The sequence below is a fragment of the Microtus pennsylvanicus genome, chromosome 1 (genome assembly GCF_037038515.1).
Source record: "Microtus pennsylvanicus isolate mMicPen1 chromosome 1, mMicPen1.hap1, whole genome shotgun sequence".
Lineage (NCBI taxonomy): Eukaryota > Metazoa > Chordata > Mammalia > Rodentia > Cricetidae > Microtus > Microtus pennsylvanicus.
In genome coordinates, this window is record NC_134579.1 from 75937947 (window position 1) to 75952387 (window position 14441).

The following is a 14441-nucleotide window of genomic DNA, read 5'->3' on the forward strand; positions in this document are numbered from 1 at the left end:
TGTCTTTGGGATGGAATTCAAGTCTTCACACTCGTGTGGTAAGTACTTGTGACTGAGCCCCCATGTCATCTCTTACTCCCTCTTTCCTGGAGAGCCTGCACCTCTGCCTTCCTACCCTGGCTTGGACCTGCAGCTGCTGAAGCCTGCTGCCTGCTCTCCCCATAGTTGTGTATGAGCACAATTTCAGATAACCTTCAGGGAAAGGGAGCACATGTAGTAGTAGGCATCCTGCGTCCTTTGTCACGCAATGCCCTTTTCTACCCTCAAATGATCTCTGGTTTCATTGAAGGTAGTTTTCTGTTGACTATAGATTCCATTGTGCCCTGTCCTCCAGCAACTAACATTGCTAAAAAAAAGTGTGGGAGTCCTTTTGATTTTTGGTTGTTCTTGTTCTTTAATTTTTACTTGTTTATTTATCTTTCTGTATATCTCAGGCTGCTCTCAAATTTATGATCCTCCTTTCTTGGCCTCCCAAGTGCTGAGGCTGCTGTCTGTGCCATCACACCCATTTCGATTATTGTTTCTTTGCAGTGACCAATCCTGCCCGCTGACAGATACTCTCACGATCTGCTCTAGCTCGTGTCCCCCGTTGTGCTCAGTTTGCAGACAAGTCACTTCAGTTCGTGGACCCTGCTCTGCAGCTCCACAGTTGCTTCTTTAGTTTCTGGACCCTCCAGCATCAGTGCTTCTTAGTCGTGTTCTGTCTTCCCAGAAAGATGTCCCGTTGTATGTTTTTGCTTTGTATTTTCCTTGGGTTTATTTCATTATGGATCTTGAGGTGCTTTTCTTATCTTTGTTCTTTAGCGTTTGACTAAATGTTTTATTTCTTCCCAAAGTGTTCATTTCTGCCAACACTTCCTGGTTTCTGGCCTTTTTTCATAGTATCCTGTTCTTGTTATAGGAAGGTTATGGTCACCCAGATCTCTCAGAACATGATGGAGTCGTTTTAGTTTCATTTGTTCTCTGACCATCTGTTTCCTTCGGGATCATTTTCTTTTTAAGGCCATAAGTTTTTCTCAAATAATCTGATATGTTTTGTATTTAGGAAGGAAACTATGGAATCTTGGCTGAGCCCTGTGTGTTTGGACATAGCTTGTTGGGCATAGAGGTTTTGCTTGAAGGCCAGCCTTACTTTTCCAAAGGGCTCATTTAAAATATTCAGAGGGGAACGTTCTCTTTTGGGAAAGAAGAATAAAAGTCCCTCTTTTGGGTACATGTGGGCCTCTTTACGCTTCCTTCACTCTTGCCTAAGCCTGCACTATTGGAGCCTCCAGGTACACTCTTGGGTCCTCCTATGGGAACCTTAGATTCCATATTGCTTTGTAGCTCAGGCTGGCCTTGGAGTTACAGTTTTCCTGAGTGTGGGATTACAATGTGCACCACCATACCCATTAGTCTTCTCCTTTGATCCCAGAATCTTCAGTCTCTTACTCCAGCACTGTCTATACATATTTTTGTTCCTTCCTTTCATGTCAAGAGAGAAAGAAGATAGTTTTTGTTTTTTGTTTGTTGTTTTGTGTTTTTAAAACAGGGTTTCTCTGTGTAGCCCTGGCTGTCCTGGAACTCACTCTGTAGACCAAGCTGGTCTTGAACTCAGAGATTTGCCTGCCTCTGCCTCTGAGTGCTGGGATTAAAGGTGTGTGTCACCACCACTACCTGGCTGAGAAGATAAATTCTTATCCCTAAGCCCCTTCTTGAACCAGAAATCAAAGTTTATCTAACATTGGTATTTTAGCAATGGTACTCAACAAGCAGCATGTAAGCCCGTTATCTGTCCTGTTTCAGGAGTAATCTGGACAAGCTGTACCTTGGTCTGGAGCTCGCCAAGAAGCATCTGCAAGCTACCCAGCAGACCATTGCCAGCTGCCTCTGTACCAACCTTGTCACCTCCCAGGGCCCATTTCTCTACTGCTCACTCATGGAGGTTAGGCTCCCGTACACATGCAATGCCACGCACACCTCCTAGTGACCTCCTCTGACCGTCTCTCTTCCCCTTCCAGGGCACTCCAGATGTTACACTGTTCTCCAAGCCAGCGTCCTTGAGTCTGCTCAGCAGACATCTACTCAAGTCCTTTGTGCATTCGGTGAGGAGCTGGATGGGGTGGGGATGAGGTGGCAGCGGCACGGGTATGTGAGGGCAGGTACACGGGTTAATATGGTAGATGATGGCCTGGAGTTACCCACACTATGCACCAGCTGTGGGAACTGGGCATACTTCTTCCAGTTTCCTACAAGCTCTCGTATTATCATTTGTTATTCATGTCATTCAGCTGAATAGGGAGGGACACCCAGAAAGCTGTGCAACTGGGACTTAGGTTCATCTGTGGCAAATCAGGAAAAGATGGAGTCAGTCATGTACACTTGCTTCCCAACAAAGGTTTGAGTAATGTCTCTGTAGATTTATGGCTCTATACCTTTCTTAGAATGCATTTTAACACAGTTGGTATTTAGACAGGTGCTAAGCCAGCTAATAGAGGACTTCTAGGTAGGGAAGCAGGGAAGATGGCTCCTGATAACTCCAGCTGTCAGTCTGCTTCAGGATGAGGGGTAGGAGACTTACGCCAACTCAGCCAGTAAAACAGCGAAGCTGGCGTTCTGAAGATAACCTAGGGCTGTCTTCCTGGGCCTCGGCTCCGCAGTCTCAGCAGTCTGTACTCACAGCTATCTTATGAAGACTGGGGCTGTAGCTCAGTGCTGGAGCCTTCCTAGTGTATGTGAGGCCCTGTCAGGATATCTGACCCCCAGCCCTGGAAAGAATTCTTTGGAGAAATTTGTAAGAAACAAAACTTGTATTTGTTGTGTCCTGACTTGGTGCAAGTGAAGTGTTATGGAGGCATTGTATAGGCAGTGTAAGTGGCCTCAATGATTGCAGTGTATGCAGGGGCACGCATAGATTACAGCGGTACAGTGTTTTCATGAGAGATATGACAGTCTTGGATTCGGGTATCCATAGAAGTCCTAGAACCAATCCCTTCACCTGCTTGGAATGACGAAAATGTCAAGATGAACTAACTGGACCAAACGGGAGCTTTGCAGTCCTGGTGGCTTTGTTCACATCTCGGCCTCATGTATTAGTTGTGAGAAAGAACTCTGACCCCGCACCTCCGTTTCCTCATCTGTAGAAGGCGGCCACTTCACAGGGCCTAGTCAGTTATCAGACATTGCCTCAACAGCCCCCAGCTGGCCAAGTTCACATCCTGGGTCATACCTTAGTCCTACATAAGCCAAGCAGCTAAGTGGTCACCTTGATGATGTTGTTAGAGCTGTCAGTGTGTCACTGAGAGAGACCTCACCACCTCCACCCTAACTGTGTGCAGGAGGGACCCACGAGAAGTGAGTGCATGAATGAGTTTCAAGCAGGAAGCCCTGAGAGGAAGAAGAATAGAACAAGGCAGGGGTGCTGGAAGGGGCTCCTAGAGACCTGGAAGAGGTGATGGAAGGAAAGTCAGGGCTGAGTCCCTGAAGGCCTAGCGAGGGTGCTAAGAGGGTTGGGCCCGTAGATAACTGGGAGTCAAGTTGGAATTGTCGCACGTCCTCTGGTGACTGCACCCTGTAGGCATTAGGGGGAGCCTGATGGTATCAGTTTTTAGGTCCTGAGCCATGTGGCCCACGCTGCAGTGCTGTGACTGAGAGTGCCCCTGTCTCCATAGACAAAGAACCGACGCTGCAAGCTGCTGCCCTTGGTCATGGCTGCCCCCCTGAGCATAGAGCAGGGCACGGTGACCGTGGTGGGCATCCCCCCAGAGACTGACAGCTCAGATAGGAAGAAGTGAGTAGCTTCTCCTTGCCCTGGGTGTGTCAGCGCATTGGCCCACCAGCTCTGCTGAGCCTGAGTGCCATTCGCCCCTCATTGTCTCTCACAGGGACAGGCTTGGGAAGGGTGTTGTCTGTGGTCTGTCTCCCCACATGTCTGTCCTATACCTATAGCTTTTTTGGACGGGCATTTGAGAAGGCAGCAGAAAGTACCAGCTCTCGGACTCTACATAACCACTTTGACCTCTCAGGTGAGTATCTCTGCCCCATGGCCACACTTCTGCCTTCATTCTCGCTAAGCCATCACAGGCCCTAGACTTAGGCAAGCTGGTAGTGATGGTACCGAGCCAGCAGCCCTCTCGGCCTACCAAAACAGTCCTCGGTGAGCTGCTCTCAGCTTGGGAGCTACAAGCCTGAATACAGCCTTACTGCCCTGCCCTGCAAATCATTTCCCACCCCTGACAGGCAGGCTGTGATGACCCTAGAGGCCACTCATCAATCTCCCTCGAGTAGACAAGGAAACAGCACAAGCTGTGGTGACCCAAGGCTGGCAGCGTGAAGAGCCCTACCTGAGGCCGTAGCACTATACTGGTGGGCAGTCCAATATTTGTCACACTGCATGTGTTGGTTAGTCGGAGAATGGCTTCATCACATAGCAGCACAAGACATAGTTTTGTTTTTTCCATTTTTTTTTTTCATTTTTGCTATATCGTCTAAGCTGCCCTTGTTCTCATAACTTTCTTGCCTCAGCCTTCCGAGTGCTGAGATTACATGTGCTGTATCTTGTTTGTCGGTTCAGTTGAATGGTTTTGTTGCTTTGGCTTTGCTTTGTTTGTTTAGGTATTGATTTTTTGTTCTTGTTGTTGTTGTTTGTTCTGTTTTGTGAGGCAGGTTCTCTCTACGCAGCTCTGGCTGTCTTGAAGCTCCCTATGTAGACAGGGTTAGCCTTGAACTCAGAGTTCCACCTGTACCTGCCTCTGTCTCCTGAGTGCTGGAACTAAAGGCAATACCATTGTCTCTAGCTTGTTATCTTATTTTTGAGACAGGGTCTCACTGTGTAGATGAGGCTGCCTCAAACTCATAGAGACCTTCCTACCTCTGCCTGCCAAGTGCTGGGATTAAAGGACTGTGCCACTACCACCTGGCTACCCCAGCATTTTACCCGCGTCTTTCAGAAAGGACATTACGTCATCACTCTCTGGTTCCCTAACACTGACCTGTATTCGGGTTGCCTGCACTGTCTCAGGCAGGCTTCTTTGTGCCAGGCAGTTGTAGCCGTGGCACTATGGGGTTGGTCCATCTTGAGCACTAGCTCCTGCTTTCTGCTTGAGATATGCAGGTTGACCACAGCCCACCTTTATACACAGGGAGGGTTTGGGTTGGCAGATCCCTGGCTTCTCCTGGGGATTGGAGAGCCTAGGTAGGGAGTGTGGAAGTAGCTGTGGTCAGTTCCTGCCTGATAGGCAAGGCTTTGCACTCCTGGGGAGTTGGCCAACAGCATGGAACATCCTGCAATGCCCAAACCAGCCCTAACCAGGCTCTGGCATCATTTCATTGTGCCTGTCTGAATCTGTCTGCCCTTTAGAACAGAAGTAGTTCATATTATGTCCTCTGCAGAAGACAACGCTGAAGCTGAGGCACAGGACAAAGCAGGTCTGCTGTGGCCTGCACTAATGTGGGGACAGGCATTGATACCAGTCCCTGTCCAAGTCTGTATCAAAGCTGTCACGTGCCTTGTGTCCCCTCTGCTGGTTGACATTGTTGACCCTTGTATGCCCTGGGAGTCCTTGCAGGACAAGGCTCTGGCCTTTCCGCAGAGCAGCCAGCAGGTCTGACGTGGGAGTATAGTGGGAAAGAGGTCAATACCAGTACTGCAGAGCCTTCCAGGCCTGGCTGTGGAATGTGGTGGAGAGTTGTCAGCCTGAGGGAGGAGGGGGAGTTCATGTACGAGGCCTTGTTTCTCACTCCTCCCTGCTCACAAGATGTTTTCCTTTCATTACTTCAGTAATTGAGCTGAAAGTCGAGGACCGGAGCAAGTTCCTGGATGCTCTCGTGTCTCTGCTGTCCTGAGGGTAAGCCAGGGTGGGTAGCCCTTGGGTCTCAAGCCGACTCCTGCTTTGTCTCCCTCAACAGAGACTTTTACTTGTGTTTCAGATCACAGCAGGGTCTGGAGATTTTTCTCAGGAATGTCTGTCCTAAGAATTCTAGCAGGGCCACAATGGAGCACTTCTGAGAAAGCCTAATTTCATTAAGTACCTTTGACCCCTCAGAACAACCTCAAATTTTCTCTCTAATGCCCACAACCATGGGACTGCGCATCATGTGTGATTACCCCAGTGCAAGCTCCAGTGGTCACCCAGTTTCTTACAGCCACAAGCCCCAGGCTGGAGCCTACAAAAGTGGCACTCTGAGCCTTTCTGCACTCAGTCTTTAGTAAGAAAGGAAGCTATTGGCAACTACCCAGCCACAGACCATGAAATGCTGGCTCTGTGTGAGCTTCAGCTGTGGACAGCTATCCTGAGAGGCCTACTGCATGTGGCCCAAGACGGCTCCCTTGGGAAGCCCTCACTGTTTTTCCACATGACTCTTCTTTTTGAGGCCTGTGTAGCCATCTCAGCCTGTTTGACCAGGCAGCCTTTCCAAGGCTCTGACACGAGAAGCAGCTCAGTCTGGAGCTGCCCTGTCCTTGTTAAAGTCTGAGCTGTAGGGAACTACAGTGGCCTCGTGAGTCTTAGGAGCTTCATTCAGAGTAGCCTGAGCATTCAAGGCCATATTAAGAAAGGTGTCTAGACTGGACCAGGAAATCCTTGGTCAGACTTTCAGGTAGTCAGCAGCGACTTTGGGCTGTGTAAGTAAGTAATTAGTCTGACTCCAAAAAGGAGCCAACAGCACCCTTAGCCCACAGGTAGCAAGTGTGTACTGGGCTGTGGGGAGCAGCCCGTGCCAGGGCCAGGTGGAGGCAGACCTCCCACGTCAGCAGCTCGGCTGTGTATGTGGCCATCCGGGCAGGGCTGTAACAGGCAGGGGAAGGGGAAGAGGCTGCTAGGTCATGGGAAAGCAGTAGAGACTGACCAGGCAAGGGAGGCCCTGTACTCGAGCCACAGAGCTGCCCTGGCAGGATAAGTCAAGACCTTTCCAGACAAGGTCTACCAGGTGAGGAGGGTCCGGGTACTCTGATGGGGACAGTTGAGACTTTGTAAGAGGACAGCACACACCTCAGTAGACCTGCACACTCCCTTCACCCTGCCACGGGAGCGGCTGAAAGCAGCAGCCCAGCACACACGGGAAGGGCTTGCTTGGTTCAGTCTGTTTGATGCATGGGGAGAAAGGATGAATTGTGTGAAACCTTTTTTTTTTCCTTCCAGAATCTGATTTCTCCAGAAATGACCTCCTTTTCCTTATTTATATCACCTGGCCTCTAGTAGATTGCAAGATACATTTGATGTGTGGGACTATGTGGTTTTTAATAAAATGTTTGCTCCATTCCCTGTGTGCCTACTCTGAACCTTCTTGGGATTCAAGGCAGCCTTGTTCCTGTGTGCTGCCATTCTCTGTGCCAGCAGGAAGTACAGAGACTTCTCTACTCAGCCCTAGGACCAGGTCTCCCTCACCTGCTCTCCTGGCTTCCTAATTCAATGGGCAGAGGCTGGGCCAACCCTTCAGTACCTGTGATGGCTGCTGCCCAGCAATGCCAGGAAGGACTGGACACTGCCTACTTGTATTACCCTCTTGGCCACCCCTCCACCGTGGCCTTCAGCTTACCCTGCAGGGGCCTGTTCACATGCCTCTACCCTGCCGGCGTGCAGGGCCTGCTCACATGCCTCGACCCTGCCGGCGTGCAGGGCCTGCTCACATGCCTCGACCCTGGGCACCCTAGGCGTGCAAGGCCTGTTCACATGCCTTGATCCTGCCGGCGTGCAGGGCCACACTGCTTTGCTAATGGGAAAGTATGGGGGAAGGCCTCAGATCAAGGAGGTCTGGCTGCCGAGTGATGCCTGAAGGGAAACACTGTCCCAGGCTCCTGTCAACCTTGCTCATACCCACACAGAACATTTCAGCTGTGGTGGAGCTAGAATGGTAGAGCCAACAGTCATTGTCCCTGGAGAGGTGGGAAGGGGAAGAGGGGCTGGTTACTGCCTGGACATGTAGGTACTGCAGAAGCAAACATGGTAGGAGGAGATGCCCATTTGTGGGCACCTGAGCTCCTGAGGAAGGCAGCATGGCACACAGTCCTAGAAGGAGTTGTTTGGGTTTCTCAAATGTTTTTCAGTTTTGGTTTTGATACAGGATCTCACTATGTAGCCTAAGCCATCTCCCTCTTACTCCAAGTACTGATGGTAATTTTAAGTCAGTGGTGAGAAGCCCACAAAGTGGTCTAGAAGAGGGGCCCCGAGTGGTCAGGCTGCTCTTGGGGAAATGAGGGACTGCAATGGGCGGGAGCTGGGTGAGGACTGGCTCCTCTCTCCTGACCCTGGAGGTTAGCAGTGCCCCGGCTGACTACTCTCAGGGCCACTCTGGCTGTTCGGAAGACTCAGGTGGAGCAGCTCCCTTCCCGTACTCTGTGCTCAGTAAAGACCTCTGTGGGAAGAGTACACCGCCAGCCAAGTGGGCCAGCTAAGGCACAGGACCAGCTCTAGGATCATGTGTCCCCAAGCTTGGGACTGTGCTTGTTCCCTCCTGCACATGCGCATGTTAGGCTAAGTTCAAATTGGTCCAGTGAGGTTTCCACAGACGCTGTCTCACTGGGGCTCAGGCCACTGGGAAGTCAACCTCCTCATAAGTTCCACCCTTGCCTTCTCTGTCCCCAATTCCAGAATTTCTCCTGAGCTGAGCTTCTCTAAGCTCATATCCTTAGGATTAATTCCTTTCCTTTCCTCACTGTGATGAACCCCGCCAGGCCTGAAAGACTTTTTAATGAATGTGGAAGCCAGGGTGGAGGCAGATGCCAAGTCTTCCTACTCTCAGGGCTTCATTGCTCCTCCATCCACTCCTGTTCCTGGTCTTTTAGCAAAAGGTAAAACTACCCAAATAGGGAGAAACAATAAGCTTGTTCACTTGTGCGTGCGCGCACACACACATACGCGCGCGCACACACACACACTTCCTCTCCTCCCTCCCTTCTTTCCTTCCTCCCTTCCTCCCTCTGTCTTTCTGTCTCTCTGCTGGCTTTACTTGCCTTTCCCTCCTGGGGTCTTTTTCCAAATCCTGGCCCCTCACCCTCTTTCTCCCAGGACAGTCACACCGGAGATCCCCTGTGGTTGTCAACACAGTTGCATTACCAGCGGCATGGACACAGACCCTAGCTAGACCTTGTGTAGAGCCACACTAACCTGAGGGGCTGGGTCAAAGAGCTGGAGTCAGGCCCAGAGCAAGTGCCTCTCCTCCCATTTAACAGTTAAGCATGCAGTCAGCTGAGGACCAGTGACATCTTTGATTCACCCTAGCTCGCAAACACAAGAAGTGCTGGCTGTGTACAGTTGCCTGGGGCGGCTTCGTGGTGCTTGGAACTGAGCAAGCACTGGGAGGAAATGTGTTTGGGACCAGTCTTGCTGGTTAGCTAGCTACCTACCCTCAGCATTTCCCACTACCCAGTCCATTCCCATGATGTGAGGTTCCAGCTGGATCCTTTCCTGGAGTCAGCTTTCCCCCATCTATCCCAGCCTGAATCCAGCTCTTGCCCTGGAATTTTCTGTCCACATTCTTAGCTTCTTGCAAGTCTAACTGCATCTCCTAGTTGAGGACTGGAGAAATACCCGTGGGAGACTGAGGAGGTTGATGGGCGATTGGATGAATAGCGGTACTGGGCACAGGCAGTGGCTAGCTGGACAGAGGACAGGACACGGTTGAAAGCGTTCAAACCATTTACTAAGCAAATTCTTGCCCGCACCGCCCCACCCCCAAGCTGCGAGGAGGGCAGCCCCTCTAAGGCTCTGGTACCTACAGGCGCCCCCGTTGGGGGAGTACTGGAGTGAGACGAGGTTCAGACCAAGTCCTTTGGTTCAATGGGCTCCTCTTCACTAACAAGGAAAATGCCCTTTATAGCACATGCCTCTGGCAGCCCAGTCTGCGGGCTTGGGGTTCTCCAGCTGCCCTTTCAGGTCAGTAGGAGCTACTGGACATTAAGGCAGCATCCAGAACTGCTCAATAGAAACTGTCACCTGCAGTTTAGTGCCTGCTTCACCGATGAAATCCGAGAGCCGCATCCATGCCGCGGCCAACTGCGCATAGAAAATGAGGTCGGTCAAGTCCTCACTAGTGTCTGTTCTAAGCAGAGTCTAGATGGTGACGGTCAGAGGACTCTCTGGGCGCGAAAAAGCCTGGCAGGAACCCAGCCTGACTTGTCTCGGAGTCTGCAATGCGCAAACCAGTGGTGGTTGCCATCCACGTGCGGCTTCCCACGTCGGTCCCTCCGATCACGGGCTTGGCTGCGGGAAGGGCCCCGCCGTGCCTCCCGCTCTTAGACGTAGTTCTTCTTGTCGTATTCGCCATTGGCTGCGGGCCGCCGCGGTGCCGAGTACTTGACCGGGAAGCTGAACTCCGGGCGGCCGGAGCAGACCCAAGCCCCGCAGCACACGAGGCCGCCGCCGCACATGAGTAGAGCGGAGGCTGCCCATCCGATGTACAGCGCCGCGCCCAGCTCGTACTTCTGAGACACCGGCACTGTCGGATCGTAGAACTCGCGGACCACGATGTTGGCGAACCAGCAGAGCGGCACGAGCGCCAGCAGCCCGCACAGCGCGTAAAGCGCTCCGCCGGTGAGTGCCACGCGTGCCTTCACTGGACCCGGGGCCACGCAGGTGGTGCATTGCGCGCCGGTCAAGGTAACAAAGAGAGCCACCAGTGCCAGCAGTACAGCGCCCACGGTGAGTGCCCGAGCTGCCTGCACCTCGGCACTCAATGCCAGTACAGACTCATACACCTTGCACTGCATGTGTCCTGTACTCTGCACCACGCACGACATCCACAGCCCCTTCCAAGTAGACTGCGCCGTCACGATGTTGTGGTCCAGGAAGGCAGTCACCTGCCACATGGGCAGCCCACACGCCAGGATCAAGCCCACCCAACCTACCAGGCACAGCACCAGACCCAGAATTTCCAACGCTGCGGACCCCATGGTTAAAGATCGAACGATCGTCTGGGGCGGCTGGGTGCGCTTGGCGCTGCTTGGGCTGTGCGCTCAGCTGGTTCTGTGGTGCCTCTGTTCCGGAGCCTCCTGAAATGGACCAGAAGGGAGGATCACCAACACCAGCTCGGTTCTTCAGTGCCTGTTGTTGGGGATTTCTTATTTGAAGTCTGGGGGTGGGAAGGGCGGTCTCTGCCCCCAGGGCGCAGCCCCCGAGCTAGGCCAGCCAATCCATGAGCAGACCTTCAGCCTACAGCCAATCGCGGACCCCTTGGCAGTTACAGTTGAAACCACAGAGCGCAGGACAAGTCCCACTCGACCCCCAGCACTCCCAGCAGGGCAGCAGTTTGAAACCCTACCGGTTTCTGTCCAAGTCGGGGCTTTCCTTGACTGGTTCACAGGCGATCTGCGTGCCCCGTCTCTCCACTTTAATTGCATGACCTCTAGCCTACACCAACCATTTCCACGCCCTACACCCCAGATCATTCCGACCCCTTCAAGCAACGGCTTGTCATGGAGGTTCCGGGAGCCCCTGTGCACAGGTGAAACAAACTTCTAGACTGTTTGTCCTTCGCACGCCAACCAGAGATGCTAGGCAAGCCTGTGTTGGTCACTCCCTTAGTTATATTATATATAACTTCTTCCAAGATCCTGCCCAACCACTGTCTACACTCACTCCTTCCCTGGAACCTCGGGACTGACACAAAGTGGCGGTGCAAGGACCTGAGCTGTCTCTTCTGTGATGCTGCCTGCCTCCATCCTCTGAGGTCCAGTGCGCCACTCAGTCCCCAGTCTCCTCCAGCACATAGACTGTGATCCCAGCACAGCAGAGACACACAGGGGCGTAAAGAGGCTATGCCTTCAAGCATCTGTGGTACTTTGCCACCCCAGCCCCCAGGCCACCCTCCGGAAGCCAACTTGGAGTTTCCTGGCCAGGAGGAAAAGCCCCATCCTCGCTGGAGGAGGGAGTCGCGGGATTTCCGGGCATTCTTCTGCACAATGGCCCAGCCATTTCTTGAAAGGTACACTGGGTTGGACTCTCTGGGTCCTTGAGGCTCAGGTGGGGGCACCCGGCCCCACAGCCCACAGCCCAACTAGGGCACCAGCCGCTTTCCAGCATTCGCCTCCCCATTCTCTTTGTTTCCAACGAGCCCCAGACTCCGGATGGGCTTTTTGTCTTTGTGCTTGGGGTTTTGTTTTTTTATTTTCCTCTGCTCAAAAGAACTCAGGGCCTCTATAGAGAAAAGATGACATTGTTGAGAACAGCCACAGATGTGGGAATTTTGGTAAATCTCTCCCTTCTGGGCCCCAACTTCCTTCCAGAGATGCCTCTGAGTGAGAGGTCAATGGAGCCAGCCCAGTGCCTGCTTCACCCTACATGGAAAGATGCTTAGGACAAGGTGCCAGGCCTTGGTGCTGGGAGAAGCTCACATACACACCCTTTCTGTCCCCAGCCAACTCTCCAGATGGATAGGACAGCTCCCTCCAGCCACCATTTATTGTCTACTGCCTTCCACCTTCTGTAAGCCCTTCCCTGCCTTTCTGCAGACCCTCTCCACTGCCCAATAGTGCGGAACTCCAAGGCTCCCCTCTCCATCCTACTTCCTGGCTCCAGGCCAGGAAAATGCGTTTTGCCAGTCCCCTCCGTTTGAGCTCCATATTATCTTCCTGGAGCAACTACTGAAGCCTCTTCAGACCGCCCAACAAAGCAACCTTTACAGGCCCTCATCTACAATCTTCTATGGCTCTCACTGCCCATTGACAAAGAACTGGATTCTAGGAGCAGCCTAGTTTTAGGTGGCTGTGAGCGCTTTGGACTGACCATGTGGCTAGGAGCATATACTCCACACGTTGATCAGATCCATCTTCCTGTGGGTCTACCTTTTGCTGATGACTTCTTTGTCTGTCCGTCCATCTTTCTATCTGTCTGCCTTGCTGTTCTGCAAGGTTGCACTGATAGATACACCTGATGGACATCTCCCTATATTCAGGCCCTAAAGGTTCAAGCCAGGATAGCTTTTACCTGTTGGCTTTCCTAACAGTGTCGCGAGTCTCAGCACAGTGATCATTGCCATCCATTTGTTCCAGACAAGAGGCAGCTTGCTGCTTTCACCTAGTTGGGGTTGCAAATAGCAAGATATGCTGCCCTCTTTCCTGCCTGCCCTCCTCTCCACCATCTTGGTACTGTCCTCAGTCTGGCACCCAGCGTGGTCCCAGCAAGTTCACATACCTTTGGTAACAGTCTCATGGTATTTCAAGGAGCTGGCGGTGGAATCTCAGACTTCATATTCCCCAGCATGCAGCGGGACCAGAACCACCCCAGAAAGAGACAGCTAGGGCTCACCTTGCTTCCTCAAGCCTCCTCTGAGACTGAAGGTGGTCCAAGTGACCCATCCCAGACCCAAGAGAAGTGCTTTTCTTCCTTGGGAATTTGTTGTGCCCTGGACACTGTTTCCACCAGAGCACACAGCACACACAGGTAGGGAGGAAAGCAGCAAAGGGCTCCCTGAAGAAGAACATCTCAGCAGAATTCCAGGAAGAAGTTCCCAGGGAGCAGACGGATCCTGGTGTACATGTGCGCTTGGGTCTAGGCAAGGCAGCTCAGGAGAAAAGCACTTGCTTAGCAAGTTCCATCACTTGTCAATAAAATAAAGCTAAATAAATTGCCCTTGAGGTAGGAGAAGGCTCTGAAGGGATCTGATCCTGGAGTAGGGAAGGTCAGTACGGCTAGAGCGCAGCAGGGAGCCAGGACCAGGGAGTCTGGGACTGTATGGGGACATGAATCCCAGTCTCTGGCAGGGGATTGCCAGGCCGGCCACCTGCTCCTGATAGCTATTGTTCTGCCTTCCCAGGGGAAGTGGCACAGGATCCCATTAATTGTGTGAGAGAAAGGCCTGAGTCTGCAGAAAAGCAAAGTTTATCTCCAGCAGCTGCTGGCTGACCCTGCCCTGGGGGGATCCGTTGACCTTCCATGGACAATCTAAATTTAGGCCCCAGGTTCCTGAGGCTTGGATTTGGGAAGCTCGTAGCAAACAGGTTTTATTTCAAAGGGGGTGAAAAGCCAGCCTTCCTTCTATCTTTCAGCTTCTGGTCCAGGATGTTTCCCCCTCGTCCAGCAGATGTTTACAGAACCGCTAAATTCTTCTTCCCAGAGCCATTTCTGGCGGAAGCCAAGAGCTTGGGCTCTCGCTGGCCCCAAGGCAGCATCTTGAGACCTCCCATGTCACTAACCATTGGGCTGGAAACCCAGGGTGGCCTGGGTAGGAGGGCACGGGCCCCTGCAGTCTACTCTTAGTTGCTGGCCTGGGTGTCTTCTGCGGCCCAGTTAGAGTCACCCCTGCTCTTTGAGCTAATAACTTGACTTCTCTGTGCCACATTTTCTCCATTCATAGTGCAGGCCCCTGCCTCAGTTTTATAAACTTGCAGAAGAGACTAATTATAATCTGGAGGCCCCTAGTGCTATTCCTGGGAGCCCGAGAGGGGCTTGAAGTCACTCACTGGCTCAGTTGACCTTCGCAGTTCACTGAACCTCAAGCCCAGGTAGGTGCGAACTAACCAACAACAT

General features: G+C 52.2%; 2 protein-coding genes across 3 annotated transcripts in view; one reads left to right on the top strand and one right to left on the bottom strand.

The window, feature by feature from the left end:
* Cdc45 (cell division cycle 45) overlaps positions 1–7236 on the top strand; it is a 34389-nt gene extending 27153 nt beyond the window's left edge. The window contains exons 14-19 of one of the 2 annotated variants that reach the window (XM_075956005.1): positions 1786–1924; positions 2001–2084; positions 3651–3769; positions 3928–4004; positions 5759–5825; positions 7119–7236. In XM_075956005.1, the coding sequence (XP_075812120.1) occupies positions 1786–1924; positions 2001–2084; positions 3651–3769; positions 3928–4004; positions 5759–5823 (484 nt within the window). In that variant the 3' untranslated portion in view covers positions 5824–5825; positions 7119–7236. Of the gene's footprint in view, positions 1–1785; positions 1925–2000; positions 2085–3650; positions 3770–3927; positions 4005–5758; positions 5826–7118 lie in introns of those variants that run through there. The other variant, XR_012908825.1, reaches the window with a different exon arrangement.
* A 2360-nt stretch (positions 7237–9596) lies between these two features.
* Positions 9597–13675, bottom strand: Cldn5 (claudin 5). The gene has a single exon (XM_075969376.1). It carries the CDS (start codon positions 10865–10867, stop codon positions 10211–10213), a length of 657 nt encoding a protein of 218 aa, XP_075825491.1. The 5' UTR covers positions 10868–13675; the 3' UTR covers positions 9597–10210.
* Between the last annotated feature and the right edge of the window lie 766 nt (positions 13676–14441).